Source organism: Oncorhynchus gorbuscha, linkage group LG01, assembly GCF_021184085.1.
Source record: "Oncorhynchus gorbuscha isolate QuinsamMale2020 ecotype Even-year linkage group LG01, OgorEven_v1.0, whole genome shotgun sequence".
Classification (NCBI taxonomy): Eukaryota; Metazoa; Chordata; class Actinopteri; order Salmoniformes; family Salmonidae; genus Oncorhynchus; species Oncorhynchus gorbuscha.
The window spans coordinates 11,323,191-11,346,498 of NC_060173.1; the positions used below are offsets into that span (position 1 = coordinate 11,323,191).

General features: G+C 45.3%; 1 protein-coding gene across 17 annotated transcripts in view; it reads left to right on the plus strand.

Moving 5' to 3' along the window:
* Positions 1-23,308, plus strand: part of LOC124033012 (neuronal cell adhesion molecule-like) — a 202,614-nt gene that overhangs the window by 135,746 nt on the left and 43,560 nt on the right. For 9 of the 17 annotated variants that reach the window (XM_046344941.1, XM_046344974.1, XM_046345012.1 and 6 more), the window contains 9 exons: positions 8,658-8,844; positions 11,805-11,822; positions 12,310-12,415; positions 12,669-12,862; positions 17,184-17,306; positions 18,285-18,455; positions 19,004-19,060; positions 21,358-21,469; positions 21,687-21,871. In XM_046344941.1, the coding sequence (XP_046200897.1) occupies positions 8,754-8,844; positions 11,805-11,822; positions 12,310-12,415; positions 12,669-12,862; positions 17,184-17,306; positions 18,285-18,455; positions 19,004-19,060; positions 21,358-21,469; positions 21,687-21,871 (1,057 nt within the window). In that variant the 5' untranslated portion in view covers positions 8,658-8,753. The remainder of the gene's footprint in view (positions 1-8,657; positions 8,845-11,804; positions 11,823-12,309; positions 12,416-12,668; positions 12,863-17,183; positions 17,307-18,284; positions 18,456-19,003; positions 19,061-21,357; positions 21,470-21,686; positions 21,872-23,308) is intronic. The other 8 variants (XM_046344963.1, XM_046345024.1, XM_046344980.1 and 5 more) reach the window with 3 other exon arrangements.

Consider the following 23,308-nt stretch of genomic DNA (forward strand, 5'->3'; position numbering starts at 1 on the left):
GTGCATGCTGGGAGTGCATGCTGGGAGTGAGTCGTCAAGCAGGAGTGATTGTGAGAGCGAATGGTTTTTCTTTTTCACTCTATCGGGTTGTTGTATGTATATATATATATTGATTAGGTTAGTTGTTTTAAGGGTATCTTGTTTAAACTATCACTAAGCACGTATAGGGGTGGTGGGATCTTTGAGGTTGGTTTTCGCGAGGGCACAACCAGCGGGTGGGGCTGGTTGTTATGGCCACTCGTGGAAATGGAGAGTTTGAAAAACTTAGTCGGAGGCATGGAGTAAAGATTCCTGCTGCGACAGGGTGTTCAGTGGAAGAATGTAGCTTGGCTGTGGGTGCTATCATTGGGTATGATAGCATCAAATCAACCTCAAGGATGAATAGCGCTGTAGTGATATTCTTAGATTCAATTGAAAAGGTGAATAGAATAGTTGAGATGGGTGTCGTGTTGAGAGAAACACAGACGTCGGTATTTCCGCTTATGAATCCGGCGAAGAAAGTCATGCTTTCTAACGTGCCACCATTTGTTAGAGATGAAGTGTTATGGCGAGAGTTATCGCGCCATGGTCAAATAGTGTCTACAATAAAGAAAGTTCCTTTTGGATGCAAATCTCCGTTGTTGAAACATGTCGTGTCTCATAGGAGACAAGTGCATATGATTTTAAAAAAGGAAGGAGATGAACTGGATTTAGCGTTTAGCTTTAAGATTGATGGATTTGATTATGTCTTCTATGCATCTACTGAATCAATGAAATGCTTTGGCTGTGGAAGAGGGGCATTTGGTGCGTAATTGTCCCGAAAATGAGCGCGCTGAGCCTGGTAGTAGTTTTAGTGCGAGTACAACTAACGCACCACCGCGAAGGGATGAACATGCTAAGGGTACAGGAGAAAGAGAAGGTGGGCAGATGTGGTTGGAAAAGCAGGAGAGGAAGGCAGTGTGGATACGGGGGCAATTGTGGTAGATCAGAACAAAGAGGGAGGGGAAACAGTAGGCGAGATTGCGACTGCCGTCGCTGAGGTGGTGCTGGAAAATGAAATTGGAGGTCAAGAGGAGATTGAAATAACGGAAAAGGAAGCGGATGTTTTCAAAATACCGAGGAGTAAAAGGAAGAATGTAAGGGGTGGTGAAGGGTCTAATTCTAAGAGAAAGGTAGAGTTTAATAAATCAATTGAAGATGAACAAGGTGTAGAGATGGTGGAGTATTCTTCTGGGGAGGATAGTGAGAGTGAGTCATCTGACGCGTCACAACAATATAGTGAGATAAATGGGGTGGAAGGGAGGTATGGGATCGAGAGGATACGTCAATTTTTTGAAGTTGACAAAAGGGAAGAAATATATGCAAGATTACAATGTAACTGATTTTTTCCCTGAACGTGAATTGTTTATTGAATCAGCAAAATTTCTGATGTCAAAAATTACAGGCGGAAGTTTGAAAACCCCTGAAATTGCTAGACTCAAGAAAGTGGTCACAAGAGTGATAAGTGATGTAAATTCTAAAGAAAATGAAAGAGTTCAGTTGCAGTCTTAACTCTGTAAAGAGATGTGGTGGCTGGATCGTCCTCTGTATATTTTTTTTTATCCATGAGCAGTTTTAAGATTTCTTCTTTAAACGTAAATGGGGCAAGAGATGTAAAAAAAAAAGAGCCATGGTGTATGAGTTAATTAGGGGAAAGGGAAGTGACATAATTTTTTTACAAGAAACGCATAGTAATTTGGAAAATGAAGTTATGTGGCAACAGGAGTGGGGGGACAGTGGTGTGTAGTCATAAAAACTCAAAAAGTGGGGGTGTGGTTATCTTGTTCTCAAAAGGGTTTTGCCGTTGTCATATGAGGTTGAAGAGGTAGTTGAGGGGAGGTTATTAAAAGTTAGAGCAAGGTATGAAAACATCACTATGTGTCTGATAAATGTATATGCCCCAGTGATGACAGTTGAGAGGGTATGTTTTTAGAGACACTATCAAATACCATTGAGAAATGTAACAAAGAAGATTATTTGTTTATTGCTGGGGATTTTAACTGCACAGTTAGTGATTTAGATAGAAATCACCAAGAACCTCATATAGCCTCAAGGATGTTTTTAAAACGCCTCATTGTAACAAATGAATTGTGTGATATTTGGCGGAGTCAACATGGAGGAACAAGGCAGTACACCTGGGCGCATGTGAGAGAGAACATCATCTCTATGGCCAGGTTAGATAGGTTTTATGTTTTTGAGCATCAATCTCAGGTCTGTAAATCAAGTGTGATAACTCCAGTGGGGTTTTCTGATCATTGTTTAATAACAGAGGTGGTGTTCATTAACGATGTAAAACCCAAAAGCGCATACTGGCATTTTAATATAACTTTATTGAGTGATGCTCACTTCAGAAACTGTTTCAGTTTTTTTTGGGAGAGGTGGAGATCTCAAAAAGCCAGTTTTGTATCCATTCAACAGTGGTGGGATATAGGAAAATCCAGATTCAACAATTTTGTAATCAATACACGAGGAATGTCACTAAAGATATCACCAGATCAATGAAAGCCTTAGAGATTGAAATAGTGGAACTCATGACATTGGTTGAGACCACAGGAGATCGAGGCCATACTCAGGCCATCAAGAGGAGAAAAGCTGCATTGGCAGACCTGCTGGGTATCAGAGCACAGGGGGCACTGGTGAGAAGTAAATTTCAGGGAATATCTGAAATGGATGCCTCATCCAAATTTTTCTTTGGTTTAGAGAAAAAGAATGGACAAAGAAAAATTATTCATTGTCTCAAATCAGCTGTTGGACAAGAGCTCACTAGCCCTAGTGAAATTAGAAAGAGGGCAGTAGAGTTCTACGCTGAGCTCTACAAATGTGAGTACAAAGAGGACAAAACAGTGACACAGCAGTTCTTTGATGGGCTCCCAAAGGTGGCTGCAGAAGTTCAGGTTGAGCTTGAGCAACCATTGTCTTTGCAGGATTTATACACTGCATTAAAAGGCATGGAAAATGGAAGGGCACCAGGCATTGATGGGCTTCCCGTTGACTTTTTTAAGTCTTTTTGGGCTATGTTGGGAGAGGATTGGTTAGAAGTAGCTAATGATAGTTTAACCGGAGGGTTACTACCAATAAGCTGCAGAAGGGCTGTCCTCACCCTACTGCCCAAAAGGGTGACCCAAGGGAGGTGAAGAACTGGAGGCCGGTGGCTTTATTGTGCACTGATTATAAGATATTGTCAAAAGCTTTGTCCAACAGGCTGAGGGAGGTGATGGGGCAAATCATACATACGGATCAGTCCTACTGTGTTCCTGGCAGGCAGATAGGGGATAACATTTCTCTGATTCGTGATTTTTGGACGTCTCTAGGGATATTGGGTTGGATGCTGGTCTAATTTCAATTGATCAGGAAAAGGCATTTGACCGAGTTGAACATCAATACTTATGGCACACGCTTGAGGCGTTTGGGTTCAGCTCTGGTTTTATTGCCATGATCAAGGTGATATATGGTGACATTGAAAGTGTATTGAAAGTTAACGGTGGTTTGAGTGCTCCTTTTAAAGTGTGTAGAGGTATTAGGCAGGGATGTTCTATGTCAGGAATGTTATATGCCATTGCTATAGAGCCACTACTAAATAGCATTAGAAGTCGCATTGCAGGGGTGTGCTTTTCAGAGGATATTCCTCCTATTCGGCTCTCAGCCTATGCTGATGATGTAGTTGTGCTAGTGAAAAATCAAGCGGAGGTGGATAGCTTGAGTCTAATTGTTGATCGTTTAGGGAATATCCTCTGCAAAGGTAAATTGGGAAAAGAGTTGTGCGTTACAGATTGGAGAATGGTCTGGAGGGATCATGGCTTTGCCAGGGGGGCTAGAATGGTGTAAGGGAGGTTTTAAGTATCTTGGAGTGTACTTAGGAGATGAGGGGACTATGGAAAAAAATTGGAGTGGGGTGGTTGAAATGGTGGAAGGGAGGATGAGGAGATGGCGTTGGTTACTATCTCGTATGTCATATAGGGGGCGCACTATTATAGTTAACAATGTGATTGCATCTGCACTGTGGCATCGGTTGTCAGTTTTAGAACCACCATCTGGCCTTCTGGCTAAGATACAGGCAATTATTGTGGATTTCTTTTGGGATAAATATCACTGGGTTCCACAAAGTGTTTTGTATTTGTCAAAAGAAGAGGGGGACAAGGTCTTGTACATCTTGCTAGTAGGGCTGCTGCTTTCCGGTTTCAGTTTATTCAAAGGTTGCTTTATGGACCGGAAAATGTGGTGTGGAGAGGGGTGGCAGGTCTTATATTACAACGGGTTGGAGGATTAGGTTTAAAGAAGGCTTTATTTCTGGTTGATAGTAGCCAGATTTCTAGGGAGAGAGTACCTCCGTTTTACAGAGGACTTCTCAGAGTATGGAGCATAATGAAGGTGTCCAGACGAACTTCAGCGGAGTCAGTGCATTGGCTGTTGGAGGAACCTCTGGTGTATGGGGCAAGACTGGATTGTACAACTGCAGCTGTTCCACATTTCTCCAAGATTCTGGTGAAGGGAAAATCATCACCTTAAGACAGTTAATGGCCATAGCTGGGCCCGCCTTAATGGATGGAAGACGGGTGGCAGAACATTTGGGGATGAGGTCGGAAAGGATTGTCGGACAAATGCTGGGGAGCTGTAGGAAGGCTCTGTCAGCGGAAGAATGGGGTATGCTTAGTAGTCACAAGAAGAAGGTACAAGATGAAGACGTCTCATTTCCAAGACTAGGGATTACACCAAATATCCCAGAGTCAGAAAGAAAGGCGTTATTGCTGGATTTGAGAGGGTTGGAGGAGGTGGGTTTGGATGAGGTGAATGGGAAGGACTTGTATAGGGGTGTGTCAAGGTGTTGAATAAAGATAAATTGAAAAATAGAAAAGACACTCCATGGAGGGTAAAATTGGGCATTGATGACAAGGTAAAGCCAGCATGGAGAGCACTGTACAAACCACCGTTACAAAAGGGTACTGGAGATATGCAATGGAGGGTTTTACATGGCATCATTGCAGTTAATGCTTTTGTATCTGTTATTAATTCAGATGTTAGAGATGGATGTCCTTTTTGTAATATAAGAGAAACCATTTTCACTGTTTTATGGAGTGTGAGAGGATAAAACCTCTATTGGAAATGCTGGAATCTTTGTTTAAAGCTGTAGGGGAATTTTTCAATAACACGGTTTTTATTTTGGGGTTTCAATATAGTAAACAACAGAAAAGAAAATGTCAAATGTTAAATTTTATTTTGGGACAAGCTAAGATGTCAATTTTTCTGAGTAGAAAACACAAGATAGAAACGGGATATGGGCAGGATGTAAGATGTGTTTTTAAAGGATTAGTAAAAGCAAGAATAAAAGTAGATTTTGAGTTCTTTTCAGCTGTAAAAGATCTCCTATTATTTGAGGAGAAGTGGGCCTACTGAAAGAGCGCTTTGTTTTGTAGAAGAGGGAAATTATTTTTGCCGATGAAATAAGTTGAATGTATATGTTATGTATTTATTTTATTTAGGAATTACATTTGTTTTTTTCATTTCTGAAAGGGCAGTGTGTCATTTGTTTTTATGTTAACACTTGAGTAAAAAATAAAGGTTTTATAAAAACTCAAAAAAAACTCTCTCTCTCTCTCTCTCTCTCTCTCTCTCTCTCTCTCTCTCTCTCTTGCTCTTTCTTTAGGAAGTGCAGCTCAGTTTCCACCTCATTTTGTGGGCAGTGTGCACGTAGCCTTGTGGGCAGTGTGCACGTAGCCTTGTGGGCAGTGTGCACGTAGCCTTGTGGGCAGTGTGCACGTAGCCTTGTGGGCAGTGTGCACGTAGCCTACGGCAGCCTTTCTCAATGGCAAGACTATGCTGACTGAGTCTGTACATAGTCAAAGCTTTCCTTAAGTTTGGGACAGTCACAGTGGTCAGGTATTCTGACACTGTGTACTCTCTGTTTAGGAACAAATAACATTCTAGTTTGCTCCGTTTTTTGTGTGATTCTTTCCAATGCGTCAAGTAACTATCTTTTTGTTTTCTCATGATGTGGTTGGGTCTAATTGTGTTGCTGTCCAGGGGCTCTGTGGGGTGTGTTTGTGTTTGTGTTAGTGAACAGAGCCCCAGGACCAGCTTGTTAGGGGGCTCCTAACACGCTGTATGGTAGCAAGTCTTATCATGGTAGCAGGGTGGAGATAACCACTTATACATTGGGGAAAGTGGAATAAGCTTTTTCAATCACTCCCTTGAGTGCTGTGCTCTCAGGTCGTTTGTGCCTGTGTGTATTATTATGTGGCTTGGTGGCCCTAGTTGGTCGTCAGACAGAAGGTCTAGGGCGCATTGGGTTCTCTCTCTCTCTGTCTCTCTGTCTCTCTCTCTCTCTCTCTCTCTCTCTCTCTCTCTCTCTCTCTCTCTCTCTCTGTCTCTCTCTCTCCCTCTCTCTCTCTCTCTCTCTCTCTCTCTCTCTCTCTCTCTCTCTCTCTCTCTCTCTCTCTCTCTCTCTCTCTCTCTCTCTCGCTCTCTCTCTCTCTCTCTCTCTCTCTCTCTCTCTTCTCTTTCTTTCTTTCTTTCTTTCTTTCTTTCTTTCTTTCTTTCTTTCTTTCTTTCTTTCTTTCTTTCTATCTCTCCACTCACTCGCTCTCTCTCTTCTTTTCTTTCTCAATCTGTTTCTTCTCTCACTCTCTCTGACTCTCCTCTCTCTCTCTCTCTGTCTGTCTGTCTGTCTGTCTGTCTGTCTGTCTCTCTCTCTCTCTGTCTGTCTGTCTGTCTGTCTGTCTGTCTGTCTGTCTGTCTGTCTGTCTGTCTGTCTGTCTGTCTGTCTGTCTGTCTGTCTGTCTGTCTGTCTGTCTGTCTGTCTGTCTGTCTGTCTGTCTGTCTGTCTGTCTGTCTGTCTGTCTGTTTCTCTCCTCTTTCCTTTCTCTCTCTCCTCTCTCTCTCTTTATCTACTCTTTCCTCTCTCTCCTCTCTTTCTCTCTGTCTCTACTCTTTCCTCTCTCTCTCCTCTCTTTCTCTCTGTCTCATCCCTCTGTCTCTTTCTCTCCTCTTTCCTCTCTCTTTCCTCTCTCCTCTCTCTCTCTCTAGGTTGGATAGTGGCATAATTACATTGTTAAGCTGCCTGGCAACAAGCGAACCCCTTCATTTCCTGCTCCGTATCTTCACAAGTGTCAACTTTATATAGTACATAAAGCCACAATCTGAGGGACAGTTAATAGTTACAACAGTAGCTATTGCAGATTGCAACTTTAATATTGGGTGAATAACCCTCTGGTTATATTGTTACATAATGATGAACCTGATGCAATTAACACTCAGTCTATCAATTAACACTCAGATTTCCATCATTAGGTGCAATACTATCCCCTTCAATGAACTTGAACATAAAACACAGCCCTCATCCACGCAGTGGTGCATCACAGCAATCTAACTATCCTAGAGATTCTACAACAAACCATATCCCATAACCATAACACGATCTCTGCTCCTCTCATTACTGATGCGTGCTGATGTCTGTCAACTACCTTCTCTACTTCCTTGGCTATCAGGGTTCTGCCTGTGACCTAAATGACTTAAATGTAAATGTAATTTCAGGCAGTCAGCCAGACAGAAAGACAGATGAGAGGATGGGAGAGGAGGGGAGGAGAGGAGAGAGGGGAGGGGAGGGGAGGGGAGGAGAGAGGGGAGGAGAGGAGAGAGGTGAGGAGAGGAGAGAAGGGAGGGGAGGAGCAAGGGGAGGGGAGGTATCCACTGGCAGCATGTCATCTGAGGTTGATGGTTGATGTGATCGATATGGCAGTAGCTTAATGGCACTAACGTCATAGCAGCGAATCAGCTAAATGAAGCTGTGTGGGCCACGTCGCTCCCCATTGGAGCACACTAGTTCACACACACACACACACACACACACACACACACACACACACACACACACACACACACACACACACACACACACACACACACACACACACACACACACACACACACACACACACACACACACACACACACACACACACACATCAGAGCGCACTAGATCAAAACAGTTGTTCACATCTCCCAGCTAAGTCCATCTCCACCTGCATAGCAACCACCTGGGATCCACAGTCACACAGCGACAGCCACCTGTATCTGTCTCTCTAGAGTGAATAATGACTTCACCTGCAGTTGATCTAACTGTCCATCTGAAACGTGGCACAGTCTCAGTCACCTGCTATTGATCTAACTGTACATCTGAAACAGTCTCAGTCACCTGCTATTGATCTAACTGTACATCTGAAACAGTCTCAGTCACCTGCTATTTATCTAACTGTACATCTGAAACAGTCTCAGTCACCTGCTATTGATCTAACTGTACATCTGAAACAGTCTCAGTCACCTGCTATTGATCTAACTGTACATCTGAAACAGTCTCAGTCACCTGCTATTGATCTAACTGTACATCTGAAACTGTCTCAGTCACCTGCTATTGATCTAACTGTACATCTGAAACGTGGCACAGTCTCTTCTCGGTCTCTTGATTTATGACCATAGATACTGGAGAGGATGTGCTTTGCCTTTTCATCTGAATAATGTATGTTCCTATATGTTCGCTCCCCCTCCTATTTTTCCTCTTCTCCATTTTTCTCTCACTCTCTCTCTTTCTCCCGCTCTCTCTTTCTCCATCTTTCTCTCACTCTCTCTCTCTCTCTCTCTCTCTTTAGTTGTAAATGTACACGAGTCCGAGGCATTCTGATTGAGGAGAGAGGCGGGTCTTATCTGCGTCTGGGGGGGAGGACCTTCGTGTCAGATAACCAATCATGGAGAGGACGAGGACGAGGGCGGGTGCAGCAGTCTTCCTGATGCTGATCTTGGGTCACCTAGGCAATGCTCTGGAGGTCCCACTAGACCGTAAGAAGAAATATGAACACATCACATTCATTATATTGCCGTGGAGTCTGGAAGAGGTTGTAATAACCTCTAAAGAGGCAGACCTATTTTAGTTTGTCGCTCCCACAAGACTGAAAGAACTAAACACATTACTTTCAAGCAAAGTCGAAGTATGTTTATCCTCCCTCTCCCTCTCCCTCCCTGTATATCCCTCTCCCTCTCCCTCTCCCTCCCTGTATATCCCTCTCCCTCTCCCTCTCCTTCTCCCTCTCCCTCTCCATCTCTCTCCCTCTCCCTCTCCCTCTCCCTCCCTGTATATCCCTCTCCCTCTCCCTCTCCCTCCCTCCCTCTCCCTCCCTCCCTCTCCCTCTCCCTCTCCCCTCCCCTCCCCCTCCCTCTCCCTCTCCCTCTCCCTCTCCCTCCCTGTATATCCCTCTCCCTCTCCCCTCCCTCCCTCTCCCTCTCCCTCTCCCTCTCCCTCTCCCTCTCCCTCTCCCTCCTCCCTCTCCCTCTCCCTCTTCATCTCCATCTCCATCTCCCTCTCCCTCCCTCTCCCTCTCCCTCTCCCTCTCCCTCTCCCTCTCCCTCCCTCTCCCTCTCCCTCTCCCTCTCCCTCTCCCTCTCCCTCTCCCTCTCCCTCTCCCTCCTGTATATCCCTCTCCCTCTCCCTCCCTCCCTCCCTGTATATCCCCTCCCTCCCTCTCCCTCTCCCCTCCCCTCTCCCTCTCCCTCCCTCCCTCTCCCTCTCCCTCTCCCTCTCCCTCTCCCCCTCCCTCTCCCTCCCTGTATATCCCTCTCCCTCTCCCTCTCCCTCTCCCTCTCCCTCCCTCCCTCTCCTCTCCCTCTCCCTCTCCCTCCCTCCCCTCCCTGTATATCCCTCTCCCTCTCCCTCTCCCTCTCCCTCTCCCTCTCCCTCTCCCTCTCCCTCTCCTCCATCCCTCTATATCTCTCTCCTCTCCCTCTCCCTCTCCTCTCTATCCCTCTCCATCTCCCTCTCCCTCTGCCTCTCCCTCTCCCTCTCCTCTCCCTCTCCCTCTCCCTCTCCCTCCCTCTCCCTCTCCCTCCCTGTATATCCCTCTCCCTCTCCCTCTCCCTCTCCCCCTCTCCCTCTCCCTCCCTCCCTCTCTCTCCCTCCCTATCCCTCCCTCTCCCTCTCCCTCTCCCTCTCCCTCTCCCTCTCCCTCTCCCTCTCCCTCTTCCTCCCTATCCCTCTCCCTCTCCCTCTCCCTCTCCCTCTCCCTCCCTCTCCCTATCCCCTCTCCCTCTCCCCCTCCCTCTCCCTCCCTCTCCCCTCTCCCTCCCTGTATATCCCTCTCCCTCTCCCTCTCCCTCTCCCCTCTCTCCTCCCTGTATATCCCTCTCCCTCTCCCTCTCCCTCTCCCTCTCCCTCTTCCTCCCTGTATATCCCTCTCCCTCTCCCTCTCCCTCTCCCCCTCTCCCCTCCCTCCCTCTCCCTCTCCCTCTCCCTCTCCTCTCCATCCCTGTATATCCCTCTCCCTCTCCCCTCCCTCTATATCCCTCTCCATCTCCCTCTCCCTCCCTCTGCCTCTGCTTCTCTCCCTCTCCCTCTCCCTCTCCCTCTCCCTCTCCCTCTCCCTCCCTGTCCCTCTCCCTCTCCCTCTCCCTCCTCCCTCCCTCCCTGTATCTCCCTCTCTCTCTCTCTTCCTCCCTCTATATCTCTCTCTCCCTCTCTCTCCCTCTCCCTCTCCCTCTCCCTCTCTCTTCCTCTCTCCCTCTCTCCCTCTCCCTCCCTGTATATCCCTCTCCCTCTCCCTCTGCCTCTCCTCTCCTCTCCCTCTCCCTCTCCCTATCCCTATCCCTCTCCCTCACCCTCTTCCCTATCCCTCTCCCTCTCCCTCCCTCTCCCTCTCCCTCTCCCTCTCCCTCTCCCTCTCCCTCCCTGTATATCCCTCTCCCTCTCCCTCTCCCTCTCCCTCTCCCTCTTCCTGTATATCCCTCTCCCTCTCCCTCTCCCTCTCCCTCTCCCTCCCTGTATATCCCTCTCCCTCTCCCTCTCCCTCTCCCTCTCCCTCTCCCTCTCCCTCCCTCCCTCCCTCTCCCTCTCCCTCTCCCTCTCCCTCCCTATATCCCTCTCCCTCTCCCTCTCCCTCTCCCTCTCCCTCTCCCTCTCCCTCCCTGTATATCCCTCTCCCTCTCCCTCTCCCTCTCCCTCTCCCTCTCCCTCTACCTCCCTGTATATCCCTCTCCCTCTCCCTCTCCCTCTCCCTCTCCCTCTCCCTCTCCCTCTCCCTCTCCCTCTCCCTCTCTGTCTCCCTCCCTGTATATCCCTCTCCCTCTCCCTCTCCCACTCCCTCTCCCTCTCCCTCTCCCTCTCCCTCTCCCTCTCCCTCTCTCTCCCTCTCCCTCTCCCTCTCCCTCTCCCTCTCCCTCTCCCTCTCCCTCTCCCTCCCTGTATATCCCTCTCCCTCTCCCTCTCTCTCTCCCTCTCCCTCCCTGTATATCCCTCTCCATCTCCCTCTCCCTCTTCCTTTCTCTCTATCTTTCTCTCTTTCTCTCTCCCTCTCTTTCTCTCTCTGCCTCTATCCTTCTACCTCCCCGTTCTCAAAGTCAAAGTTACATTTGTATGGAGTCTGTAAGAGGAGCCTGTAAGAGGAGCCTGTAAGAGGAGTCTGTAAGAGGAGTCTGTAAGAGGAGTCTGTAAGAGGAGTTTGTAAGAGGTTGTACATTCAGTGTTATAAGTGAGTAAGAACGGAAGGATTTATCTGTCATTTTAAGTTCTTGCAGAACCTTACACACACACCAACGTCATAGTGTGGAAATATCACTATGTTGTGTGAGTAATGTTTTGAATCAATGACCATCTGGAAGCTGTAGTCTAATGTCTGGCACCTAACCAACCATCTATCAACCAATCAACCGTGTTCTGAAGGGGAGTAACTAAAGCGATTCATTCTTTTCCACCAATAATGTCTGGTTTTCTTCATTATGTCATTCATTTATGCTGATTCTTGGGGAAAAAGCAAAAGTTCTGGAAGAATGTAAGTTAAATTCCACCTCCATGCCTGTGTGAATTCCGTGTGCCCACAGAGACTATTTCACTAGTGCATTTGGGTTTTTATTTGTATTTATTTTTTGTTTTGCTCTTATTCGTGTGGATTTGAGTGGATTTTAAGTTTTGGTTGGACTTGCATACCATGCTCTTCTTGTTGTTTTGTTGTTTATTTGTTTTTTTGAGACATAGCAGGAAACTACACCACAAAAATCAGGATTTCTCATAGTAAATCCATCTTATGTTCCTACGGACAGAAATACGTTTAATGAAAGAAGTGTATGAAGCAGGATATACTGGAATGTACTTTGGAATGCTGGAATGCTTTTATGTTCCAGATTAGATTGAATGTAGTGAGTCGTCACAACCCTGCATGTCATTTTGTGGCTCGCTGTGTGCTTGATTAATAGAAAACAGCTTAGTTATGTAGAAAGGCCAGTGGTTGATTTGACTGTGTCATTCTCTGCTTGCCGTAGTGGCGCAGCCGCCAACCATAACTCAACAGTCCCCCAAGGATTACATCATCGACCCTCGGGAGAACATCGTCATCCACTGTGAGGCCAAAGGGAAGCCACATCCCAGGTACACACACACACACACACACACACACACACACACACACACACACACACACACACACACACACACACACACACACACACACACACACACACACACACACACACACACACACACACACACACACACACACACACACACACACACACACACACACACAGCTATTATTCCATTTAATAGCTATATAAAATCTGAAAATGTTCTATAATGACAGTTATTTGGATGTTGACTAACATTGACATCATTCCACTCCCAGCTTCTCGTGGACCAGGAACGGGACCCACTTTGACATTGACCAGGATCCCAAGGTGACGATGCGACCACGGTCTGGTACCTTGGTGGTGGACATCAGTGGGGAGAAGGCCGAGACGTACGAGGGGGTCTACCAATGTACAGCCAGAAACAAACACGGAGCCGCAGTATCCAACAATATTGTCATCAGACAGTCCAGTAAGCATTGTTTGGCCTCATTCATTCTCTGTCTCTCTGTCTCTCTGTCTCTCTGTCTCTCTCTCTCTCTCTCTCTCTCTCTCTCTCTCTCTCTCTCTCTCTCTCTCTCTCTCTCTCTCTCTCTCTCTCTCTCTCTCTCTGTCTCTCTCTCTCTCTCTCTCTCTCTCTCTGTCTCTCTCCCTCTCTCTCTCTCTCTCTCTCTCTCTCTCTCTCTCTCTCTCTCTGTCTCTCTGTCTCTCTCTCTCTCTCTCTCTCTCTCTCTCTCTCTGTCTCTCTCTCTGTCTCTCTGTCTCTCTCTCTCTCTCTCTCTCTCTCTCTCTCTCTCTCTCTCTCTCTCTCTCTCTCTCTGTCTCTCTCTCTCTCTGTCTCTCTCTCTCTCTCTCTCTCTCTCTCTCTCTCTCTCTCTCTCTCTCTCTCTCTCTCTCTCTCTCTCTCTCTCTCTCTCTCTCTCTCTGTCTCTCTCGCTCTCTGTCTCTCTCTCTCTGTCTCTCTCTCTCTGTCTCTCTCTCTCTCTCTCTCTCTCTCTCTCTCTCTCTCTCTCTCTCTCTCTCTCTCTCTCTGTCTCTCTCTCACTCTCTCTCTCTGTCTCTCTCGCTCTCTCTCTCTCTCGCTCTCTCTCGCTCTCTCTCTCTCTCTGTCTCTCTCTGTCTCTCTCTCTCTCTCTCTCTCTCTCTCTCTCTCTCTCTCTCTCTCTCTCTCTCTCTCTCTCTCTCAATGTCTCTCTCTTTCATTCACTGGGCTTCCCCCCACTCTCCCGCTTTTTCTTTCTTTCTCACACTCACACTCACATTAACTCTCTCACACTCACACTCACACTCACATTCACACGCACACTCTCTCGCTCTCAATTCAATTCAAGGGCCTTTACTGGCATGGGAAACATGTGTTAACATTGCCAAAGCAAGTGAAGTAGATAATATACAAAAGTGAAATAAACAATAAAAATGAACAGTAAACATTATACTCATAAAAGTTCTAAAAGAATAAAGACATTACAAATGTCATATTATGTATATATACAGCGTTGTAACGATGTACAAATGGTTAAAGTACAAAAGGGAAAATAAATAAGGATAAATATGGGTTGTATTTACAAAGGTGTTTGTTCTTCACTGGTTGACCTTTTCTTGTGACAACAGGTCACACATCTTGCTGCTGTGATGGCACACTGTGGTATTTTACCCAATAGATATGGGAGTTTATCAGAACCGGGTTTCTTTTTTCTAATTCTTTGTGTATCTGTGTAATCTGAGGGAATTATGTGTCTCTAATATGGTCATACATTGGGCAGGAGGTTAGGAAGTGCAGCTCAGTTTCCGCCTCATTTTGTGGGCAGTGAGCACATAGCCTGTCTTGTCTTGAGAGCCATGTCTGCCTACGGCGGCCTTTCTCAATAGCAAGGCTATGCTCGCTGAGTCTGTATATTGTTAAAGCTTGGGTCAGTCACAATGGTCAGGTATTCTGCCGCTGTGTACTCTCTGTTTACGGCCAAATAACATTCTAGTTTCTCTCTGTCACTTTCTCAATGTCTCTCTCTCTCTCACCTTTCAGCTGTCTCATAACAAGTCATATCAACTCATGTCTGTCTCAGTCCATTCTCCCCTAAGCTTATCTATGACATGTGCCTCTTTGATTTATCACCATTCAATCTTTATTTTCTCTCTTCTTTTTGTTGTTGTTACTAATAAGATGTATTTTCCATCATCAATGCTCTCTTCATGGAAGGTAACGGTTACATGTGGAAAGACATCATGCTAATAATCATTACCTGGAAACACCTATCACAATTTCCTTTGTTTTTTACCTCCAGATTGATGCAGTTTTGTAGCTAGAACTCATTCCTTCCATGTAGCTAGAACTCATTCCTTCTATGTAGCTAGAACTCATTCCTTCTATGTAGCTAGAACTCATTTCTTCCATGTAGCTAGAACTCATTCCTTCCATGTAGCTAGAACTCATTCCTTCCATGTAGCTAGAACTCATTCCTTCCATGTAGCTAGAACTCATTCCTTCCATGTAGCTAGAACTCATTCCTTCCATGTAGCTAGAACTCATTCCTTCCATGTAGCTAGAACTCATTCCTTCCATGTAGCTAGAACTCATTCCTTCCATGTAGCTAGAACTCATTCCTTCCATGTAGCTAGAACTCATTCCTTACATGTAGCTAGAACTCATTCCTTAGAACTCATTCCTTCCATGTAGCTAGAACTCATTCCTTCCATGTAGCTAGAACTCATTCCTTCCATGTAGCTACAACTCATTCCTTCCATGTAGCTAGAACTCATTCCTTCCATGTAGCTATTCCTTCCAACTCATTCCTTCCATGTAGCTAGAACTCATTCCTTCCATGTAGCTAGAACTCATTCCTTCCATGTAGCTAGAACTCATTCCTTCCATGTAGCTAGAACTCAACTTCATTAGCTAGAACTCTTCCATGTAGCTAGAACTCATTCCCATGTAGCTAGAACTCATTCCTTCCATGTAGCTAGAACTCATTCCTTCCATGTAGCTAGAACTCATTCCTTCCATGTAGCTAGAACTCATTCCTTCCATGTAGCTAGAACTCATTCCTTCCATGTAGCTAGAACTCATTCCTTCCATGTAGCTAGAACTCATTCCTTCCATGTAGCTAGAACTCATTCCTTACATGTAGCTAGAACTCATTCCTTACATGTAGCTAGAACTCATTCCTTTCATGTAGCTAGATCTCATTCCTTCCATGTAGCTAGAACTAATTCCTTCCATGTAGCTAGAACTAATTCCTTCCATGTAGCTAGAACTACTTCCTTCCATGTAGCTACAACAATTCTTTCATGTTGCTACAACTCATTCCTTCCATGTAGCTAGAACTCATTCCTTCCATGTAGCTAGAACTAATTCCTTCCATGTAGCTAGAACTCATTCCTTCTATGCAGCTACAGCTCATTCCTTCTATGCAGCTACAACAATCCTTTCATGTTGCTAGAACTCATTCCTTCCATGTAGCTAGAACTCATTCCTTTCATGTAGCTAGAACTCATTCCTTCCATGTAGCTAGAACTCATTCATTCCATGTAGCTAGAACTCATTCCTTCCATGTAGCTAGAACTCATTCCTTCCATGTAGCTAGAACTCATTCCTTCCATGTAGCTAGAACTCATTCCTCCTATGCAGCTACAACAATCCTTTCATGTTGCTAGAGCTCATTCCTTCCATGTAGCTAGAACTCATTCCTTCCATGTAGCTAGAATTCATTCCCTCCATGTAGCTAGAACTCATTCCTTACATGTAGCTAGAACTCATTCCTTTCATGTAGCTAGATCTCATTCCTTCCATGTAGCTAGAACTAATTCCTTCCATGTAGCTAGAACTAATTCCTTCCATGTAGCTAGAACTACTTCCTTCCATGTAGCTACAACAATTCTTTCATGTTGCTACAACTCATTCCTTCCATGTAGCTAGAACTCATTCCTTCCATGTAGCTAGAACTAATTCCTTCCATGTAGCTAGAACTCATTCCTTCTATGCAGCTACAGCTCATTCCTTCTATGCAGCTACAACAATCCTTTCATGTTGCTAGAACTCATTCCTTCCATGTAGCTAGAACTCATTCCTTTCATGTAGCTAGAACTCATTCCTTCCATGTAGCTAGAACTCATTCATTCCATGTAGCTAGAACTCATTCCTTCCATGTAGCTAGAACTCATTACTTCCATGTAGCTAGAACTCATTCCTTCCATGTAGCTAGAACTCATTCCTCCTATGCAGCTACAACAATCCTTTCATGTTGCTAGAGCTCATTCCTTCCATGTAGCTAGAACTCATTCCTTCCATGTAGCTAGAATTCATTCCCTCCATGTAGCTAGAACTAATTCCTTCCATGCAGCTACAACAATCCTTTCATGTAGCTAGAACTCATTCCTTCAATGTAGCTAGAACTCATTCCTTTCATGTAGCTAGAACTCATTCCCTCCATGTAGCTAGAACTAATTCCTTCCATGCAGCTAGAACTCATTCCTTTCATGTAGCTAGAACTCATTCCTTTCATGTAGCTAGAACTAATTCCTTTCATGTAGCTAGAACTCATTCCTTTCATGTAGCTAGAATTCATTCCTTCCATGTATCTAGAACTCATTCCTTCCATGTAGCTAGAACTCATTCCCTCCATGTAGCTAGAACTAATTCCTTCCATGCAGCTACAACAATCCTTCAATGTAGCTAGAACTAATTCCTTCCATGTAGCTAGATCTCATTCCTTTTGTTCTCTCAGTCTTCTTGGTGACGTTAGGTAAATGTAGAAACCACATACTGGTATATCATGTTCTCCTTATTTGTATTTCAGGGTCCCCCTTGTGGTCAAAGGAGAGGAACGAGCCAATCAGAGTTCAGGAGGGCGAGGCTCTAGTACTACATTGCCGGCCCCCTGCTGGCCTGCCCCCTCCTATCATCTTCTGGATGGACGTCAGTAAGTCTGGCCTTTATAGTCCACTGTCTGTTGTGCTGTAGTTTACTGTAGATACATAGATACCTGTCGATACCTGTTTGTTTGCAGACATTTTAGCTGGATTATATGAGAACCTAATGGGTAAGATGTCCTGCCCACACATGTTTCTGAATGGTCATGTCTTGGGTAGTCTGTCTGTTTGGTTTCATTGCTTACAAATTATGAGTCAAAATATTCCTCATAAAATGAAGCCTCAGTAGCGTGGCCTGCTGGTGTTGACTTCTCTCCTCGTGTTGACTTCTCTCCTCGTGTTGACTTCTCTCCTCGTGTTGACGTCTCTCCTCGTGTTGACTTCTCTCCTCGTGTTGACTTCTCTCCTCGTGTTGACGTCTCTCCTCGTGTTGACGTCTCTCCTCGTGTTGACGTCTCTCCTCGTGTTGACTTCTCTCCTCGTGTTGACGTCTCTCCTCGTGTTGACGTCTCTCCTCGTGTTGACGTCTCTCCTCGTGTTGACTTCTCTCCTCGTGTTGACTTCTCTCCTCGTGTTGACGTCTCTCCTCGTGTTGACTTCTCTCCTCGTGTTGACTTCTCTCCTCGTGTTGACTTCTCTCCTCGTGTTGACTTCTCTCCTCGTGTTGACGTCTCTCCTCGTGTTGACGTCTCTCCTCGTGTTGACGTCTCTCCTCGTGTTGACTTCTCTCCTCGTGTTGACTTCTCTCCTCGTGTTGACGTCTCTCATCGTGTTGACTTCTCTCCTCGTGTTGACTTCTCTCCTCGTGTTGACGTCTCTCCTCCCGTGTTGACGTCTCTCCTCGTGTTGACGTCCTCCTCGTGTTGACTTCTCTCCTCGTGTTGACTTCTCTCCTCGTGTTGACGTCTCTCATCGTGTTGACTTCTCTCCTCGTGTTGACTTCTCTCCTCGTGGTGACTTCTCTCCTCGTGTTAACTTCTCTCCTCGTGTTGACTTCTCTCCTCATGTTGACTTCTCTCCTCCCCCAGACTTCCAGAGACTGCCTCAGAGCAGCCGTGTGTTCCAGGCGTTGAACGGAGACTTGTACTTCTCCAACGTTCTGAAGGAGGACTCGAGGAACGACTACATCTGTTACGCCTGTTTCCCTCACACTCAGACCATCCAGCAGAAACAACCCATCACCCTCTTAGTGCTCAACCGTAAGTGAACGTGTGTGTGAATGTGTGTGTGTGAATGTGTGTGTGTGTGTGTGTGTGTGTGTGTGTGTGTGTGTGTGTGTGTGTGTGTGTGTGTGTGTGTGTGTGTGTGTGTGTGTGTGTGTGTGTGTGTGTGTGTGTGTGTGTGTGTGTGTGTGTGTGTGTGTGTGTGTGTGTGTTCTTGCGTGTGTGTGTGTGTGTGCATGCTCAGCATTGAATGTGTGTGCCAGTTTGTATAAGAGTTTCCTGTCAGTGATCCTAACCTCGGCGACGCCAGTAGTAGTCTAGTAGTGATCATGAAAAGCCTCTCTCGACAACAAAAGGCTTTCTCACATAGTCCAGTTACCACTGACTGATCGTCTAGACGATACAGATGGACAAACACGATTTGACCATCTATTCTTTATCTAGAGTATATCTAGGATCATCATTCAGCATTTTCTTCAGTTCACATAGTTTGATTTCAGTATTCAATCATTCATGTTTATTTGTCCAATCACTTTATTGACTTTAACATGTGGCATGTTTGATTATTTTCTGTTGTGTTACAGTGGATGCAGTCAATGAGACTGTTGCTGCTTTATTCAATGAAACTGATTTTTTTAGTGGTGAGTTTTGGCAACCCCTAGTGGCTCTACCCTCCCATAGTTCGTCAACCAATAGAAACCAACCACTAACATCGACCTCTAAACCTTAACCTTACCCTTGTGATTGTCCTCATCTTTAGTAGTAAACCAATACTAGAAATCAAGCACTAGCATTAACCCCCTAAAACTTAACCTAACCCAACTTCCCACCATAACTTGACCAATGAATACATTTTTGTGAAAGACTGTCTTTTCTACAGCAACTATTTATTAACATAATTTCAAATGACTAAAATGAACCATTGCATGATGGTTCCTCCTTTGCCTTGCTCATATTTTGTAAATTCAAATGGACAAATGACATCTATTACATTCAGTAGGTCTGTCTGTATTACATTCAGTAGGTCTGTCTGTATTACATTCAGTAGGTCTGTCTGTATTACATTCAGTAGGTCTGTCTGTATTACATTCAGTAGGTCTGTCTGTATTACATTCAGTAGGTCTGTCTATATTACATTCAGTAGGCCTGTCTGTATTAAATGCAGTAGGTCTGTCTGCATTACATGCAGTAGGTCTGTCTGTATTACATTCAGTAGGTCTGTATTACATTCATTAGGTCTGTATTACATTCAGTAGGTCTGTCTGTATTACATGCAGTATGTCTGTCTGTATTACAAGCAGTAGGTATGTCTGTATTAAATGCAGTATGTCTGTCTGTATTATATGCAGTAGGTCTGTCTGTATTAAATGCAGTATGTCTGTCTGTATTACAAGCAGTAGGTATGTCTGTATTAAATGCAGTATGTCTGTCTGTATTACATGCAGTAGGTATGTCTGTATTAAATGCAGTAGGTCTGTCTGTATTACATTCAGTAGGCTACTTTTGGAAAGCTTTCTCTCTTTTATAGTCATATATTTCATTAGAGCAAAGCAGATTGACAGCCTTGCAAACTGTGAATGTTCCAACCACTAACACTCCAGTCTGTTAATCTATTCTCTTCACCCAGCCAACCGAATTCTTTCCTCCCGATCCACTTAAAACCTCTCCACTCTCTCTGACATCTTTCATTTCCTATCAGTTCCTTTCTCATTGTTTGCAAAAGCATTACTTCCTATGCGTCTGTCTGTCGAGTACCCCGAAGCTACATGTCACGCAGGCACGCAGTCAGCCGTACAACAGATGAGGCTACAGACAGGCTGATCTGACAGAAACGATGTATCTCTCTTTCTGTATGATCATTGCCATCATCACAAGCACCATTTGTTGAACTCTTAATATCATAGTATCATATCCAAATGTGATTATTTTGAGACGGTTATCCTTATCCTCACCTTGAACTGGAAAGTAGTTTAGTATCTGGTATAACTGTACAGGAAAACAAGATGTTGTAGATATCCACCACCTCTTAGTACAGTCCTACCGCTCAGCCGAAGAACCCCTTCACAGTAAGAGATGAAGGCAGGGATTCATTCCAACACATTTACGACCTGTACACTGCGCTAGACTTTTAAAGGCAATTTCCCTTACTCTTCACTATAAACGCTGCTGATGTCAACTCAAGCACAAATCACCTTTTAAAAAAGTCAACTGCTGTGTTTGAGTATGTGAGCCCTGACCTGTACCTTCACAGTGGTACACCACAGACCTGTACCTTCACAGTGGTACAGCACTGACCTGTACCTTCACAGTGGTACAGCACTGACCTGTACCTTCACAGTGGTACAGCACTGACCTGTACCTTCACAGTGGTACAGCACTGGCCTGTACCTTCACAGTGGTACAGCACTGACCTGTACCTTCACAGTGGTACAGCACTGACCTGTACCTTCACAGTGGTACAGCACTGACCTGTACCTTCACAGTGGTACACCACTGACCTGTACCTTCACAGTGGTACAGCACTGACCTGTACCTTCACAGTGGTACAGCACTGACCTGTACCTTCACAGTGGTACAGCACACTGTACCTTCACAGTGGTACAGCACTGACCTTCTTCACAGTGGTACAGCACTGACCTGTACCTTCACAGTGGTACAGCACTGACCTGTACCTTCACAGTGGTACAGCACTGACCTGTACCTTCACAGTGGTACAGCACTGACCTGTACCTTCACAGTGGTACAGCACTGGCCTGTACCTTCACAGTGGTACAGCACTGACCTGTACCTTCACAGTGGTACAACCTGACCTGTACCTTCACAGTGGTACAGCACTGACATTGGTAAAACAACAAAACAGGAATAAAATGGACAGAACAGCAGTAGTCTTGCTGTGACGAGCTGTGTCTCTGACCCCTCCATGTTGTTATGACTGCAGACGGCTCCGTGGAGGAGAGGAAACCCACGTTCCTCATCCCTTCTGGCTCCAGCAGCTCCAAGATGGTGCTGAGAGGACAGGTCCTGGAGTTGGAGTGCATCACTGAGGGACTGTAAGTACTTAGTGCCAATGTGTTGTACCTGTATTATGTGTTGTACCTGTATTATGTGTTGTACCTGTATTATGTGTTGTGTACGGTAGACCTCTATTATTACTTCATTATGTATGTGTGCTTATAGATCATAGTGACCTAAATAAGTTCCCTGGAAACGTATGTCTTCACACTGTTCTCTCTCTCCCTCCCTCTTCTCTCCCTATTCCCTATCCAGTCCCACTCCAGAGGTCTCTTGGAGTAAGCTGAGCGGGGAGTTCCCTGACAAGCGTACCTCCATCGTGACCTTCCAGAAGATACTGCGTATCGTGAACGTGTCCGATGCCGACGCTGGCGAGTACCGCTGCACTGCCCACAACCGCTTGGCCTCCATACACCACACCATCCGTGTCACCGTCAAAGGTATGTCATGTGACCTAGCAGTTAGTTCCGATAACTCTAGCACGTATGTAGCCTATAGCAGGGTCTGCATGGGTCCGGATTCTGCACCGGTCCTTCTGATGTGGACTCCTCCTGCCTTTCCTGTCTGCCTGTCACTGTCCTACCCATTCAATAACACCACAGCACTGTCACTGTCCTACCCATTCAATAACACCACAACACGGTCACTGTCCTACCCATTCAATAACACCACAACACGGTCACTGTCCTACCCATTCAATAACACCACAACACTGTCACTGTCCTACCCATTAAATAACACCACAACACTGTCACTGTCCTACCCATTCAATAACACCACAACACTGTCACTGTCCTACCCATTCAATAACCCCACAACACTGTCACTGTCCTACCCATTAAATAACACCACAACACTGTCACTGTCCTACCCATTCAATAACACCACAACACTGTCACTGTCCTACCCATTCAATAACACCACAACACTGTCACTGTCCTACCCATTCAATAACACCACAACACTGTCACTGTCCTACCCATTCAATAACACCACAACACGGTCACTGTCCTACCCATTAAATAACACCACAACACTGTCACTGTTCTACCCATTCAATAACACCACAACACTGTCACTGTCCTTCCCATTCAATAACACCACAACACTGTCACTGTCCTACCCATTAAATAACACCACAACACTGTCACTGTCCTACCCATTAAATAACACCACAACACTGTCACTGTCCTACCCATTCAATAACACCACAACACTGTCACTGTCCTACCCATTCAATAACACCACAACACTGTCACTGTCCTACCCATTAAATAACACCACAGCACTGTCACTGTCCTACCCATTCAATAACACCACAACACTGTCACTGTCCTACCCATTCAATAACACCACAGCACTGTCACTGTCCTACCCATTCAATAACACCACAACACTGTCACTGTCCTACCCATTCAATAACACCACAACACTGTCACTGTCCTACCCATTCAATAACACCACAACACGGTCACCTAACACCACAACACTGTCACTGTCCTACCATTCAATAACACCACAACACTGTCACTGTCCTACCCATTCAATAACACCACAACACTGTCACTGTCCTACTCATTCAATAACACCACAACACTGTCACTGTCCTACCCATTCAATAACACCACAACACTGTCACTGTCCTACCCATTCAATAACACCACAACACTGTCACTGTCCTACCCATTCAATAACACCACAACACTGTCACTGTCCTACCCATTCAATAACACCACAACACTGTCACTGTCCTACCCATTCAATAACACCACAACACTGTCACTGTCCTACCCATTCAATAACACCACAACACTGTCACTGTCCTACCCATTCAATAACACCACAACACTGTCACTGTCCTACCCATTCAATAACAC